At 40.0% G+C, this 16796-nt stretch overlaps 1 protein-coding gene across 1 annotated transcript; it reads right to left on the bottom strand.

The window, feature by feature from the left end:
• Window positions 1-6020: 6020 nt before the first annotated feature.
• LOC101610171 (zinc finger protein 678-like) lies at window positions 6021-13897 on the bottom strand. The gene is given in 3 exon segments (XM_045133244.1): window positions 6021-6166; window positions 12687-13442; window positions 13445-13897. Coding segments are annotated over 3 exon segments (1311 nt in total). The 5' UTR covers window positions 13854-13897.
• Between the last annotated feature and the right edge of the window lie 2899 nt (window positions 13898-16796).

Here is a 16796-nt window from a genome sequence, read left to right as displayed (position 1 = left end):
GAATGGGAGGAAATCTTTGCCAGTTATACATCTGATAGAGGATTAATATCTAAGATATACAAAGAACTCAAAAATTAAATAGTAAGAAATCAAACAAGCCAATTAAAAAATGGGCTATGGAACTAAATAAAGAGTTCTCAAAAGAAGAAATACAGATGGCATATAAACATCTAAGAAAATGTTCTCCATCCCTAGTCATCAGGGAAATGCAGATTAAAACTATGTTGAGATTCCATTTCACTCCTGTCAGATTGGCTGCCATCATGAAAACAAATGACCAACAATACTGGCAAGGATGCGGAAAAAGAGGAACCCTTCTACAGTGTTGATGAGAATGCAATCTGGTCCCACCATTGTGGAAATTAGTGTGGGGGTTTCTGAGACAGCTAAAAATAAATCTACTATATGACCCAGCCATGCCACTCCTAGGCATATATCCTAAGGACTCATCTCACTACCTTAGAGATACATGCTCAACAATGTTTATTGCTGCTCTATTCACAATAGCTAGGAAATGGAACCAGCCTAGTTGTCTCTCAACTGATGAGTGGATAATGAAGATGTGGCACATTTATAAAGTGGAGTTCTACTCAGCGGTAAAGGAAAATGAAATTTTCAGGAAAATGGATGGATCTGGAAAGGATTATACTAAATGAGGTAACCCAGGCTCGGAAAGCCAAAGGTCACATGTTCTCTCTCATATTTGGATCCTAGCTACAAATGATTGGACTTCTATGTGACTAGGAATAAAACTCAGTAGCAGAGGCCAATAAGCTAGAAAGGAGATATAAAAGGAATAGAAAGGGAGGGAGGGGGGACTTAATAGGATGGATGGTATTGTATATATGTAAGTATAAGAACAGACTAATGGGGGTGAAAAGGCCTAAGTGAGGTCAGGGGAAGAGATTGAGTAAAGGAAAGGTGGAGAGATGGCTAATCAAAAACTAAGAGGATATAAATAAGACATATGTATACCTACTCTTTTGGACAATGGAACACTCAGAAGCCATAGATTGTTACGAGAAAATTTTCAATCCCAGGGATGGGATACCTTCCAGTGAGTTGTTGGTCAGAGAGGTCCCTGATGCCCCCAAAACATTACAGGCCACTGCTGAGGCCTTTGGTTTCCTACCAGAAGTAGATGGTAAGACCCTATTGCCAAAGACTCAACACACTTGGACTGCAAAGTCACTGAGAAATCCTTCTGGAGCTGAGCTTAAAACCAGCTGACAGAAAGCTGGTAAAGTCATGCTGCATGCAGCTTAATGGGAGAGAGAAATCACCAGTGAAGATACTCAACAGTGGACAATGCAAGCCTTATATTTGGCCAGCCAGGCCAAATGAGCCAACAAGTGCAATAGTGGCATGTCTCTTATGGGGGAAGCCAACCAGTCTCTAATTTGACTGGAGGTCCACTCCATGGGAAGGAATACGTCCCTGATACTAAAAACCTACAACAGAGGTAGTCATGAGCTAGGGCTGTAATATCTGCTGCTGTCTGGCTAAATGTATATACTATGCTCACCAAACTGCCCAGTAAGCACTCCTATTAATGTTCATGCCCATATATTATTGCTACTCTCACTTTTGGTTAGAGAACCTTCTCTATTCAGATGTCAGTGACTTTGAGATGACTCAGAAGGCACCATGGTGCTGAGAAGAAATGACAAAGGAGTTTTCAGCACTGAGATATCTCTATCATACCTTCCAAGGCTCAAGGTCCATTGTGAAAGAAGTGGAAGAAAGAATGTAAAAGCCAAAAGAAGGGTAGGACTCCTTACAGTGTGCTCCTCCAGACACAAAATGGCCTGGTATCCATGACCTCACAGTGCCTGATACTACCTGCATAAGACCATCATAATAGGAGGAAAATATAATGATATCAAAATAAAAGAATGACTGATTGAGAGGGGGAGGGGATATGATGGAGAGTGGATTTTCAAAGGGGAAAATGGGGGGAGGGAGGGAATTACCATGGGATATTGTTTACAATTATGGAATTTGCCAATAAAAAAAAACACAGAACATATTTGGTTAACAAAGCAGATCTCATCAGCGAATAGCACAATAGCTTATAATTATTCTGTTTAGCATTTATGTTTAGTTGTCAGGTGATAATATGTGCTGTACTGGTAACTCAGAACAAATTTATCTTTTAAGTATCTGTCAGTTATGAATACAGGCAGAACATTTTAGCAGCTCTGGAAGCAACATTTTATCCACAACTTTAAATCAATTGATTTGATCTAGAAACTGTATGTCAGGAAAAGACAAGATAGTATCAAAGCTTGGCATGTATGTTTGAAAATAACTTTGGTTAGTGTTGTAGTCAGGTTCATGTTCTGGGTAGAAATCACCCAACCAAGAGCAGCTTGTGGGGGAAAAAAGGTTTATTTTGGCTTAAAGTCTCGAGGGCAAAGCTCCATGATGGCAGGAAAAATGATGTCATGAGCAGAGGGTGAACATCACCCCCTGGCCAACAGAAGGTGGACCATAACAACAGGAGACTGTGCCAAACACTGGCAAGGGTAAATTGGCTATAACACCCATAAGCCCACCCCCAACAATTTACTCCCTCCAGGAGGCTTTAACTCCCAAATCTCCATCAGCTGGGAACCTAGCATTTGGAACACCTAAGTTTGTGGGGGACACCTGAATCAAACAACCACATTCCACCCCTGGCCCCCATAAACTGATAACCATACATGATATAAAATGCAATGTATTTATACAACTTTAAAATTTCCCAGTTTTTGTTTTTTTATCAATTCCAATGATGTTCATACATCCCCATAGTCCAAGATCTTTTAACAGCCATAATACCAAAAAAATAATCCCCCCAAACCCATAATGGCACAGAATAAACATTCACACTGCAAAAGATGGCATTGGGCATAGCAAAGAAATATTCAGCCAATACAAGATTTAAAACAAACAGGGCAAACATCAAACTCTAGCTTCAAGTTCAACAACTCTAGTCAGTGTTAAATCTCCAAGTTCAATAGTTCTAACCAGCAGCAAGTCTCTGGAGTTCCAATTCTGCCCCTCCAGTTAGGCTACTCACAGTTCTGGGAAACTTCATCCAGGGCCAGCAGTTCTCCTTGGTAGCCATCTTGTGGTCCTGGCATCTCCACTGGGTCTCCACTGCAACTCACGGTCCATCCTCACGGCTCCATTGGGTCTCCATGCAGGCATCCAACAACCCTGCTTCACACTGCCCATGGCCATTTCCAAAACACAAGACTGTGTTGCAAACTCAATGACCCTCTCTTTCCTGCATTTCTTATACTCCACAATACCAGGTAGGTTGCCAGTTTGTTAATCCAGGGAGAATCAAGCAAACTTTGAAGAACAGGATACTCCTTGAGCATTCAGGCTCCTTCAAAAAAGTCTACATTCTTCTTATTGCCCCAGTGCAAGTCAGCTGGCCCAATCCCAATGTTTATAAACTCTCAAACAATTTGCAGGTGAATGGGCAGCAGTTTAGGCTCAAAGATTTCATTTTTTTCTGTGCCATATCCCTCTGCTCACACCAGTCCATTTCTATGCAATGCAACCTTGCACAACTTTTCAGGACACAGCCATCACAGCAAGACTCTCAAACCACTTGTAGCCCAGTCCACACAATTATCTTTCTTACCCTCATAGGCCAAAACTCACAGTCCATAGTTCTTACTGTATTCAGGCCTTTCAACTCTGTCCAGAATAGTTCATCAAGCTGTACTTACAGCACTGAAAGGCATCTTAGGCCAAGGTTTCAAATCCTTCCACATTCCTCTTGAAAATCAGATTCAACAGCCACACAGTCAAGTGTCTAGCAGCAAATGACACCACTCCTTGGTACTAACCTGCTTGGGTCCCTTTTTTGCACTCAGGTAGGCTGGCTGGGTCAGTGGGTTGCTGCTCTGATCACCTGTGCCAGGTGCTGTGTAGGTGAGCTCCCTTCCACAGGTTTCTGGTGCTTGTGCTGGTGGTGGGGGCGGGGAGGCTGTGGATGGTGGCTGAATTTCTCCCACTGATCCTTGCAATCCTCTTCATCATGAGCCACTCCACTGGTCCCTACTGTCCTCCCTTCCACATTTCTTGAGTTTGGGAGGAGGCTAGTGTGAGTGGAGAATCCCCTCACCTGGCTTTTCTTGAGCTTATGCTGTGGCCATGCAGATCTGGTACTACTGTTGCTGGATCCACTTTTGCCTGCTTCTGTGGTCTCTAGACATTCTGGGTCTCTTGTACTTCTCTGCTGTGGTTGGTAATTTTTTACACTTTCCCTTTTTCATAGAAGAATATATTTTGCTGTTTTTTTTTCTCCCCTAGGCTGCTTTGGCATGGTTCCTACACTGCTATCTTAACTGGAAATCTGAACAGCAGCATTTAAGATCATTTTTTCTAGAGCTGGGAACATGTCTTTTATATCTATAAGTAATGAACTTAAGATACAAGAAATGAGACAATTGGTTAAGTAAAAATTTGACTAAGACTGATTATACATAGCTTCAGAATAAAGCCTAACCTGATTATTGTTGAGCTAATTAGTCTGATTTTAACATACATTAGAGACATTATTATTATGATAGACATAAAGTGATATCTTCATCAACTACCTTTCATCATTGAAACATTTTTAAGTTTAACATAAGGCAATATTTATGACTGGTAGAATATATGAAGCCTAGATTAACTAAATTAACATTGTTTGTATATTGCAGGTTTTCCTAGGACAGGATGAGTTCCTCAGTTTCCCTAAGAACAAAGTCACAATGACTAAATCACCTTTTTTAAGACTTAGACAATAATCACAGTAATAATCACCCAGTAAAAGAGCATGAACAAGACAGGAACCATCTTAAGGTTACAGTATTTTTAAAAAATAACCACTCAGATTTATTTTTTAAAAAACTACTAACTTTCCACATACAGTGTTTCAAAATCCAGTATATGGGCTCAAAATAAATTAACTAAAAGTTCTGTGGCACATCTGAGAGTTTTGCTTCATTCATTTTTCAAAGGTGAGGCTTTAATATGGATACATAATAAATTGATATCCTAACAGAAATGTTATTATATGCCTGATTCTCTTGTCTGTGATGACTTCTTTATATCATATAATATAAGGATATCCTGTAAATTTTAAGCATTACCTTGCCACATTCCATATATTATTCAGATTTTTCTTGCACAATAGTTCTCTTATGAGCAAAGGTTTCCTTACACGTACATTTATACAATTTTTGCAATATAACCTTAATCTTTTCATGTATAACTATTGGACAAGTTCCAGAGTCATTCCATGTATAAAGTTTCTATCTAATATGAATTCAGCAATGACTAATAAGGATCAATTTAAAATGACAGGCCTTGCCACCTTGTTTATATTTGCAGGATTTCTTTTTTTTTTTTTTTTTTTTTTTTTGGTTTTACGAGGTAGGGTCTCACTCTGGTCCAGGCTGACCTGGAATTAACTCTGTCATCTCAGGGTGGCCTCGAACTCATGGTGATCCTCCTACCTCTGCCTCCCGAGTGCTGGGATTAAAGGCATGCGCCACCACGCCCGGCTTATATTTGCAGGATTTCTTGACAAGGCAAAATCTCTCAGTTTAAGATGTCATCAAGCATTTTACACACTTGAATTGTGGAGTTTCCCATGTGTGAATTTTTTTTTTAAATATTTATTTATTTATTTGAGAGAGACAGACACAGAGAGAAAGACAGATAGAGGGAGAGATAGAGAATGGGCGCGCCAGGGCTTCCAGCCTCTGCAAACGAACTCCAGACGCGTGCGCCCCCTTGTGCATCTGGCTAACGTGGGACCTGGGGAACCGAGCCTTGAACCGGGGTCCGTAGGCTTCACAGGCAAGCGCTTAACCGCTAAGCCATCTCTCCAGCCCCCCATGTGTGAATTTTTGATACTGCCTAAGTGTACATCAATTGTTAGCACCTGCTTTGCATCGACAGTTTATACTTTAATTTATTTGGTGTTGTACTACAATGTTATGAAAAGCCTTCCCACGTTCCTTGTACTTCTAAGGTTTTTGTCTAGTATGAATTCTGTGGTGCTGAATAAAGGCAGAGCAATTATTAAAGGCTTCGCCACATTCCTCACATTTGTATGGCCTCTCCCCTGTGTGAACCCTGTGGTGATAATGAAAGTATGAAGAAGAGTTAAAAGGACTTCCGGTTAAGATGGCGGTGTAGGTACCACACCAAAGCAGCCTGGGGGGGGGGGGGAGAGACAAAAAACCTCAGCAAAATACACACTTTTACTAAAAAGTGAGGTGTATAGGAAATTGAAGTGGCAGCGGAGAAGTAGAAGAGATCCAGAGCATCCAGACCCTGCACAGGCCGGCAAAAGCAGCCCTGGCAGCTCCACCAACCACGGCACTGGTGGCGGCACACCAGAAAGCCACCAGGCTCGGCATGAGCCACAGGAAAGGCCAGGGTGCGGGGATTTTCCACTCACACTGGAGCTCTCCACAACTCAGGAAATGTGAAGGGACAGCGGCAGTGAGCAACGAAGGAGCAGACCATGAGGTAGAAGATTACATGAAACAGTGAGAGAACTAGAGAAGCTGTGGTTCCCTCCCCTCCCCCACTGCCTGAGCCCAGCTCAAGTGAACAGAGCAGCGGTGCTGGGACCCAGCCACACCAACTTGAGCCGACAACAGGACCCAAGCAGAAGCAGAGTCCAGCAGCAACATCAGCGGCTCTGGCACTGGTAATAGCGGCCCCAGCAGCAGCAGATCCAGGAACGGCAGCAGCGGCAGACCCAACAGCAGTAGATTCAGAGGCATCAGCAGCAGACACAGCAGCAGCAGCTTCAGTGGCAGCTACAGCAGCAGCAGTGACAGACCCAGCAGCGGCAGCTTTAGCAGCAGCAGTTCCAGCAGCGGGGGTGCTCATCTTCAGGTCCACACTCGCCAGGCTCGGTTTACCATGCAGGAAAAGCCAGTGCCCAGCTCCAGAAATCAGAACAGCAGCCCGATGACCCAGGCAGAAACTTGACTGAGACCAAAATCATCCAAGGTAACTGGGATTGCACCAGGAAAGGGTCTCACTTGATCACAAGCTGACTTGGATCCCTCAACAGACCAGAAATCTTAACCTCTTTGTTGATACAGGATCTGGTCGTTATAATAACTACTCTTGCATACATACTTGGGGCTGTTTTTGATTGAATGTGTACAGTGCTTAGTTAAATTTTAGAATCTACCTGTATTTTATTCCACTCAGCCTACTTGAATACTCCCATAACAGGGAATCTCAACGCCTAGGAACACATTTGTAGATACTCTGAGAGTCTTAAGAGCCACACCTAACACCTTAAGCTCCTACCCTGAAAATATATAACATCAAATCAACTGATACAGCTAAGAATACCCAGCTAGCTAGAAAATCCAAGCATTAACTTAATCCAAGATGCAAAAATATACATTATAACACAAGAAACACTAAAAAGCAAAACAAAATAAGTCCACCTAAAAGTATTAATGCATCAGAAATGTCCTCCAGTGAGAATGAGTTAGAGGAAATGCCTGAGAAAGATTTCAAAAGAATGATTATAAATATGTTCAAAGAGGTCAAAGAACAAATCAAGGAATCAAACAAGAAATCCAAGAATACACAGGACACCAATTTCATGAAATAAAGAAGGCAACACAAGACATAAATATGGAAATAGAAATAATAAAGAAAAACTAGTCAGAATTACTAGCAATGAAGAAAACAGTTAATGAAATAAAAAACTCCATAGAAAATCTTACCAGTAGAATGGATGAAGGAGAGGACAAAATATCTAAGCTGGAAAACAGGTGGAAGATCTAATACAATCCAAACAAGAGAAAGACAAACTTATAGGAAAGTACGAGTGGGACTTTCAAGATATCCGGGTCACTATGAAAAGATCAAATATAAGAATTCAGGGCATAGTAGAAGGAGAAGAATTCCAGTCCAAAGGCATAGTAGGTGTCTTCAACAAAATCATAGAAGAAAATTTCCCCCAAATTGCAAAAGAGGTGCTAATGCAGATACAGGAAGCCCTTAGAACCCCAGCCAGACAAAACATGGAAAGAACCTCTCCTCGCCATATTATAATCAAACTTCCAAACACGCAAACTAAAGAAAAAATATTGAAAGCAGTTAGAGAGAAAAATTGAGTTACCTACAAAGGCAGGCCCATCAGGATTACAGCAGATTATTCAACACAAACTTTAAAAGCCAGAAGGGCTTGGAGTGATATATTCCAAGTTCTGAAAGATAACAACTGTCATCCAAGGATACTTTATCCTGCAAAGCTATCCATTCAAATAGATGGAGAAATAGGGACATTCCATGAAAAAAGCAGGTTAAAGGAGTATTTGAAGACAAAACCAGCTCTACAGAAAATACTTGACAGAATCCTCCATGCTGAAGAAAAGGAAAAGCACACATATAAGGAACCTAGAAAAAAACAAGCAACACTCAAATACTAGTTAACACAAGAGAGCACATGTAGAACCGGAACCACACACACACACACACAAAAGTCAAACATAAATACACAACTTTCAATAATAGCTCTTAATATCAATGGCCTCAATGCCCCAATGAAAAGACATAGGTTTGCAGACTGGGTTAAAAAGCATGATCCTACAATTTCTTGTCTCCAAGAAACTCATCTTTCTACAAAGGATAGACATTATCTTAGGGTGAAAGGTTGGAAAACAGTGTTTCAAGCAAATGGGCCTAGAAAACAAGCAGGGGTTGCTATCCTAATATCTGACAAGGTAGAATTTAGTCCAACATTAGTCAAGAAAGAAAAAGAAGGTCACTTTATGTTGATTAACGGCACACTCCAACAGGAGGACATTGCAATCCTAAACATATATGCACCTAACATGGGGGCTTCCAAATTGATCAAACAAACACTATTAGAACTAAGGTCACAGATAACACCAAACACAGTGGTGGTGGGTGACTTTAACACCCCACTCTCATCAATTGACAGGTCATCCTGGGAAAAAATAAACATGGAGGCATCTGGACTAAATGAGGTCATAGAAGGAATGGACCTAAGATATATACAGGACATTTCATCTAAAGGCTGCAGAATATACATTCTTTTCAGCAGCACATGGGACATTCTCTAAAATAGACCATATATTAGGACACAAAACAAATCTTAACAAATTCAGGAAAATTGAAATAATTCCTTGCATCCTATCTGACCACAATGGAATTACTACAAATCAGTAGCAAGAAAGGCAATAGAGCATATGCAAAATCATGGAAACTAAACAATATACTACTAAATGATGAATGGGTCAATGAAGAAATCAAGAAGTAAATCAAAAAATTTATAAAGCCAAATGATAATGAGAACACAACATATCAAAATCTCTGGGACACAATGAAGGCAGTTCTAAGAGGTAAATTTATAGCCTTAATTGCCTATATTAAGAAATTAGAGAGGTCACAAGTAAATGACCTAATGCTTCACCTTAAAGCCTTGGAAAAAGAAGAACAAGGCAAACCAAAAGTCAGTAGACGGGAAGAAATAATAAATATTAGGGCAGAAATTAATGAAATAGAAACAAAAAATCCAAAGAATTAACAAAACAAAGAGTTGGTTCTTTGAAAGGATAAACAAGATTGATAAACCCTTAGCAAATCTGACCAAAAGAAAGAGAGAAGAGACACAAATTAATATAATCAGAGATGAAAAAGGTAACATCACAACAGATTCCAGAGAAATTCAAAAAATCATAGGGACATACTATGAAAGCATATACTTCACAAAGTGTGAAAATCTGAAAGAAATGGATGCTTTCCTTGATATATATGACCTACCTAAATTAAATCAAAATGAGATTAATCACTTAAATAGACCTATAACAAATATGGAGATCTGAACAGTTATCAATAATCTCCCAACTAAAAAAAGCCCAGGCCCAGATGGATTCACTGCTGAATTTTACCAGACTATTAAGGAAGAGCTAACACCATTGCTTCTTAAGCTTTTCCAGGACATACAAAAGGAAGGAATTCTACCAAACTCCTTCTATGAGGCCAGCATCACCCTGATACCAAAATCAGGCAAAGATAGAACAAAAAACGAAAATTACAGACCAATCTCTCTCATGAACATAGATGAAAAATTCTCAACAAAATATATCATTCACCCTGACCAAGTAAGCTTTATCCCAGAGATGCCGGGATGGTTCAATATATGCAAATCTATAAATGTAACACATTATATAAATGGGCTGAAGGACAAAAATCACATGATCATCTCATTAGACTCAGAGAAAGCATTTGACAAAATCCCATATCCCTTCATGATAAAAGTACTACAGAGACTGGGAATAGAAGGAACATATCTCAATATAATAAAGGCTATTTATGACAAGCCTACAGCCAACATATTACTAAATGGGGAAAAACTGGAAGCTTTTTCACTAAAATCAGGAACAAGACAAGGGTATCCACTGTCCCCACTTTTATTTAATATAGTTTTGGAAGAAATAGCCCTAGCAATGAGGCAAGAGACAGACATAAAAGGGATACAAATTGGAAAGGAAGAGATCAAGTTATCATTATTTGCAGATGACATGATTCTATACATAAAGGACCCCTAAGACTGTATTAGAAACTGTTAGAGCTGATCGAAACCTACAGTCATGTAGCAGGTTACAAAATAAATACACAGAAATCAGTAGCCTTCATATATGCTAACAACAAACACACAGAGGATGAAATCAGAGAATCACTCCCATTCACAATTGCATAAAAAATAAATAAATAAATAAAGTACCTTGGAATAAACCTAACGAAGGAAGTAAAGAATCTACAATGAGAACTTTAAATCACTCAAGCGAGAAATTGCAGAAGACACTAGAAAGTGGAGAAACATCCCTTATTCCTGGATTGGAAGAAACAATATTGTGAAAATGGCAATCTCACCTAAAGCAATCTACACATTTAATGCAATTCCTATCAAAATTCCAAAGGCATTCTTCATGGAAATAGAAAAAACAATCCAAAAATTCATTTGGAATCACAAAAAACCTTGAATATCTAAAATAATACTGAGCAATAAAAATATGGCTAGTGGTCTCACCATACCTGATTTTAGCCTATACTACAGAGCCATAGTAACAAAAACAGCATGGTACTGGCACATAAACAGACATGTAGATCAATGGAACAGAATAGAGGATCCAGATGTAAGCCCAAGCGGTTATAGCCACCTGATATTCGATAAAAATGCCAAAAATACTCATTGGAGAAAAGATAGCCTCTTCAGCAAATGGTGTTGGGAAAACTGGATATATATCTACAGAAGGATGAAAATAGATTGTTCTCTCTCGCTATGCACAAGAATTAAGTCCAAATGGATTAAAGACCTTAACATCAGACCTGAAACTCTGAAACTGCTACAGGAAAAAGTAAGGGAAACCCTGCAACATACTGATCTTGGCAAAGAGTTTCTGAATACAACCCCAATTGCTCAGGCAATAAAACCACAGATTAATCACTGGGACCTCATGAAATTACAAAGATTTTTCACTGCAAAGGACACAGTGAAAAAAGCAAAGAGGCAACCTACAGAATGGGAAAACATCTTTGCCAGCTATATATCTGATAGAGGATTTATATCTAGGATATACAAAGAACTCAAAAAGTTAAATAATAAGGATTCCAACAAGCCAATCAAAAAATGGGATATGGAGCTAAATAGAGCATTCTCAAAGGAAGAAATATGAACGGCATATAAGCAACTGAAAAAATGTTCTATGTCACTAGTCATCAGGGAAATGCACATTAAAACTACATTGAGATTCCATCTCACTCCTGTCAGATTGGCCACCATCATGAAAACAAATGATCATAAATGTTGGCGGGGATGTGGAAAAAGAGGAACCCTTCTGCACTGCTGGTGGGAATGCAATCTGGTCCAGCCATTGTGGAAAACAGTGTGGAGGTTCCTAAAACAGCCAAAGATTGATCTACCATATGACCCAGCTATAGCACTCCTAGGCATATATCCGAAGGACTCATCTCATTTCCTTAGAAGTACATGCTCAACCATGTTTATTGCTGCTCAATTTATAATAGCTGGGAAATGGAACCAGCCTAGATGTCCCTCAACAGATGAGTGGATAACGAAGATGTGGCACATTTATACAATAGAGTTCTACTCAGCGGTAAAGAAATATGAAGTTATGAAATTTGCAGACAAATGGATGGACCTGGAAAGTATTATACTGAGTCAGGTAACCCAGGCCCCGAAAGCCAAGCGCCACATGTTCTCTCTCATATGTGGATCCTAGCTACAGATGACTGGGCTTCTGTGTGAGAAGGAAAATACTTAGTAGCAGAGGCCAGTAAGTTAAAAAGGAGACATAAAGGGAAGAGAAAGGAAGGGAGGAGGGTACTTAATAGCATGATATTGTATATATGTAAGTACAATGATTGATATGTGGAGGTAATATGATGGAGAATGGAATTTCAAAGGGGAAAGTGTTGGGGGCGTAGGGAGGGAATTACCATGGGATATTTTTTTATAAACATGGAAAATGTTAATAAAAATTAATAAAAATAAAAATAATATATATCTATATCTATATATGTATATGTATATGTATATCTATCTATCTATCTATCTATCTATCTATCTATCTATCTATTTTTTTTTTTTAAAGAGTTAAAGGCCTTGCCACATTCACTGCACTTCTACAGTTTCTCTCCAGAATGGATTCTCAGGTGCTGGGTCAGTCTTGTGGAGTGGTTAAAGGCCTTGCCACACTCTTTGCACATGTAGGGCTTTTCTCCTGTGTGGATGGTTTGGTGTTGAATGGGGTTTGAAAAATGATTGAAAGCTTTGCCACAGTCTTTGCATTTATAGGGTTTCTCTCCTATATGAATTCTCTGGTTTCAATTTAATGTTGAGCAAACAGTGAAGGCTTTGGTGCACTCTTCACATTTGTAGTGCTTCTCCCCAGTGTGAAGTCTTTGATGGTAATTCAGGTTTGAGGAGCAGTGAAAGGCTTTGCCACATTCTTTGCATTTGAAGGGCTTCTCTCCAGAATGAATTCTCTGATGCTTATTGGGGCACAATGAGCAGCTAAAGGCCTGACCGCACTCCTCACACTTGTAAGGTTTCTCCCCAGTATGGAGTTTTTGGTGTTGGCCAAGGCCTGATGAACATTTGAAAGCTTTTCCACAATCTTCACATTTGTGTGGTTTTTCTCCAGTGTGAATTCTCTGGTGTTTGGTAAGTGTTGCACAAACATTAAAGGCCTTGCCACACTCTCCACATGTGTAAGGCTTCTCTCCAGTGTGAATTATGTGGTGTTTAGAAAGGGATGTGTGGAAACTGAAGGCCTTGCCGCACGCTTCACATCTGTAGGGTTTCTCTCCAGTGTGAATTCTTTGGTGTTGAGTCAGGGCTAAGCAGCTAATAAAGGCTTCCCACAGTCTGCACACTTGAAGGGCTTCTCTCCAGTGTGGATCTTCTGGTGCTGATTGAGCTTGGAAGTACAGCTGAAAGCTTTGCCACACTCTGAGCATTTGTAGGGCTTCTCTCCAGTGTGAGTGATTCTGTGTTTAGACAATCTTGAGTGAACATTGAAGCTCTTGCCACATTCTTCACATATGTAGAGTTTCTCTCTACAATGAATTTTCTGGTGCCAAATGAGGACTGAATTCCGATCAAAGGCCTTGCCACATTCCATACATTTATAAGGTTTTGTATCTGGACACATGGCTACAGTTCCACGTTTCTTCACACTCCAAGACTCACTTTGCTCCAGAAATGTGACCAGGTATGGCGTGGAGACAAGACCCAGGTAAACAAGGTTTCTGTAATTCTCCAACATCACATCTCTATACAAGTCCCACTGAGCAGGATCCAGACATTCCCACTCCTTGGGAGAGAAATGAACAGCCACATCCCTGAATGACAACAGTTCCTGAGAAGCACCCAGTGCTTCCTCCTCTCTCCTCAGGGTTTCTTCCTGCATCTTGTGACATTGGCTACTTATGAATAGATGGTCCAAGAAGTTCCTGTTGCTTAAGGGGATGGACGACTTCTCAGACTGCCATGCACAACCTTGCCCTCAAGGGTAACCCTCCTCATTTAGGGCTGTACTGCTCCTGAAACTCACTGGGAAGGTGATTTCTTTTTATGCTCTCACCTTCCTTGAGTAAATGACATGCTTTCTTGCAAAAGCAAGAAGACAACTTAGAGACATAAGATGTATGGACTGGAGAGATGGCTTTGCGGTTAAGCACTTGCCTGTGAATCCTAAGGACTCTGGTTTGAGGCTTGATTCCCCAGGACCCATGTTAGTCAGATGTACAAGGGGGCACACGTGCCTGGAGTTCATTTGCAGTGGCTAGAGGCCCTGGCTTGCCCATTCTCTCTCTCTCTCTCTCTCTCTCTCTCTCTCTCTCTCTCTCTCTATATATATATATATATATATATATATATATATATATATATATATATCTGCCTCTTTCTGTATCTGTCGTGCTCAAATAAATATGTAAAAATAAAACAAAGTAAAGAAGATGTACACAGAGATGCCAAACATTTATCTTGCCACATTGATGCTTTTTAATAAAAGCAGTTTTTAAATGCTTCCAGAGGTGGTTTGAATGGATATCCCCAATAGATTCAGGAGTTTATTAAAGCTGGTGATTTAGATCTCCAGCCACCTGGCTAGAGAAGGTGTCACTGTGGGAGGATCCTTGGGTCAAGCTCTAAAGTGTGGGGGTTGACAAATAGAGGAACATAGCAAACATGGTTGAAAACTTTAAAGCCAGTTTTTTTTTTTTAACAGCCTTTTAACATCCTGTAACCAGCTAGGGCCATCCTTTGTTAGTCTGATATAAAATGTAGTCTAATATCTTAATCTCGAGTAGTCTGTAATCTGATTAAGCACTTGAAACCTTAGTTAATCAACTTTGTCTTTAAGCTTTCTGTTTAAGTTTACTCACACCTTCATCTACATACTTTTACTTTACAATCTGTGTAACCATTCTGTGACAATCTTCTTTATCAAACATTTAATATCCAACATTTAGAGTTTCTTCTTTAGTTTATCCTTTTATCTAGTTTATCTCATTATAATTACCAGAAAAACTTTTATTGTCCATAAGACATTTTAATATAACACGTTAAGTGTTTTTTCTTTTGCCTTCAAAAGGCTCTTTAAAATAGTCTTTTATAAAGGAGCAGACCAGACTTGACTTACATTATTTACTCAGAATATACATACAAATTTTTATCATTTGTTGATTTTTGGAGCCTCTTTTTAGCAGCTTTTTGAAACACATTTCAAAATATGAAAGCAGGTTAGAACATTATTAGAAGTTCTAGAAATGTTCTGAAAAACTCAGTATTGAGTACTTCTCAATCTAGACACAAACCTTAGGGCTATTATCTGTCAGTAGTTCCATAGAAGCATAGAAAGATAAAGTAAACTTAAAACAGTTACACATGTCTTATAAGAAGTCCCCATCTGTCCACAGCAATTTGGGACTCACCCATCATCACGCTGGGACCAGGACCCTGATATTCCCTGTGCTGACAGCTCCCCCTGGGTCTGCAAGGCTAGGAAGCCAAAAAAGCATAGTCTTCAGGGATTTCCCCGGGGTGGTATAAGCCAAGAGAGGCTTGTGTCTTGTCTCTCTGTCCATTGAGACTTGTGTGTCAGGTTTCCCCTCCTATTCCAGGGCCATCTGGCCATCATGTAGGTCAAGCCCTGCTGGGGAAGCAGTAAGCGACACATTGCAATTACAGGTGCCTGCTCATGTGTAGTCCCCATTTCATCTTTGCCTTGGAGAGCTGCCCCAGCTGCAGCATGTGAGAGCACGACAGATAAGTTTCTCCAGGTAGCATTTGCCTGGGACTGGCCCCAGAATTTAGCTATTCCTGATTGACCTTTTGCCCCTGGGGAACACAGCATGACAGCATAACCCTTCTCTGCAAGTATGTAGGGGCTTTCCCTCCTCTTCTGGTAGGCATATGGTTGGGTTTAGGGCTTGAGTGACTTTCATCATATTTGTTTAACTCAGAAGCACTTATAAAACCTTTCAGTGAGATTTTTATCTTAGTTTGTCTTTTTTTATCAATTAATTTCTTCCAAAGTGCCTGGACCCAGAGTGGTGGAATTTTCCAGTAGCTCAGGCAACATTATCTCCCTTTAACCCCCTTTCTGTGGCCTTGGGTTTCACCAATTTTAAGTTCTGCCAGCCAGTACCTCATTACTGGAGAGTGTTAGAAAGAAGCTATGTGTGGGTGATCTCTGGTCTTGCAGCTTCTGTTCTGACTAGTTAATTGAGCTTTTTTTTTTTTCCTAGGGAGAATTTTGGATTTCTTTCTGGGTTTCAGGGCAGTTCCCTGATCTTGCCATTTTATAACATTTAGGCATAGGAGAATCTTGCATTTTTCCTGTCTATAGTCTTAGTTACTTTCAGTGCTTCCTCTGGGGGCCATTCAACATTAAAATCTGGCCTTCCTAATTTACAGAGGCCTTTAGTTTTTCTGATGTCATCTTACTATTATAACCTCCTGAATATTCCCTTCCGAAGTATGGTTTGTTTTTGACCATGCAGTCTAGGTGTCAGGGCTGTAGAACTGACACAAAGACAAAGCCATTCTGCAGCCCTGGGGCTGTGAGCCACATGCACACTTGCACACACATTCATATCAAGTGCTCTTTGCATATAGACACCAGATGGCCATCTCCCCCTCACACATTCCTTCATTCATTCAGAGTTTAAACAATTTCTCTTATCTAATCCCATTCATAATG

Source organism: Jaculus jaculus, chromosome 1 (assembly GCF_020740685.1).
Source record: "Jaculus jaculus isolate mJacJac1 chromosome 1, mJacJac1.mat.Y.cur, whole genome shotgun sequence".
In the NCBI taxonomy this organism is placed as follows: Eukaryota; Metazoa; Chordata; class Mammalia; order Rodentia; family Dipodidae; genus Jaculus; species Jaculus jaculus.
This window is presented reverse-complemented; position numbering and strand designations above follow the sequence as displayed.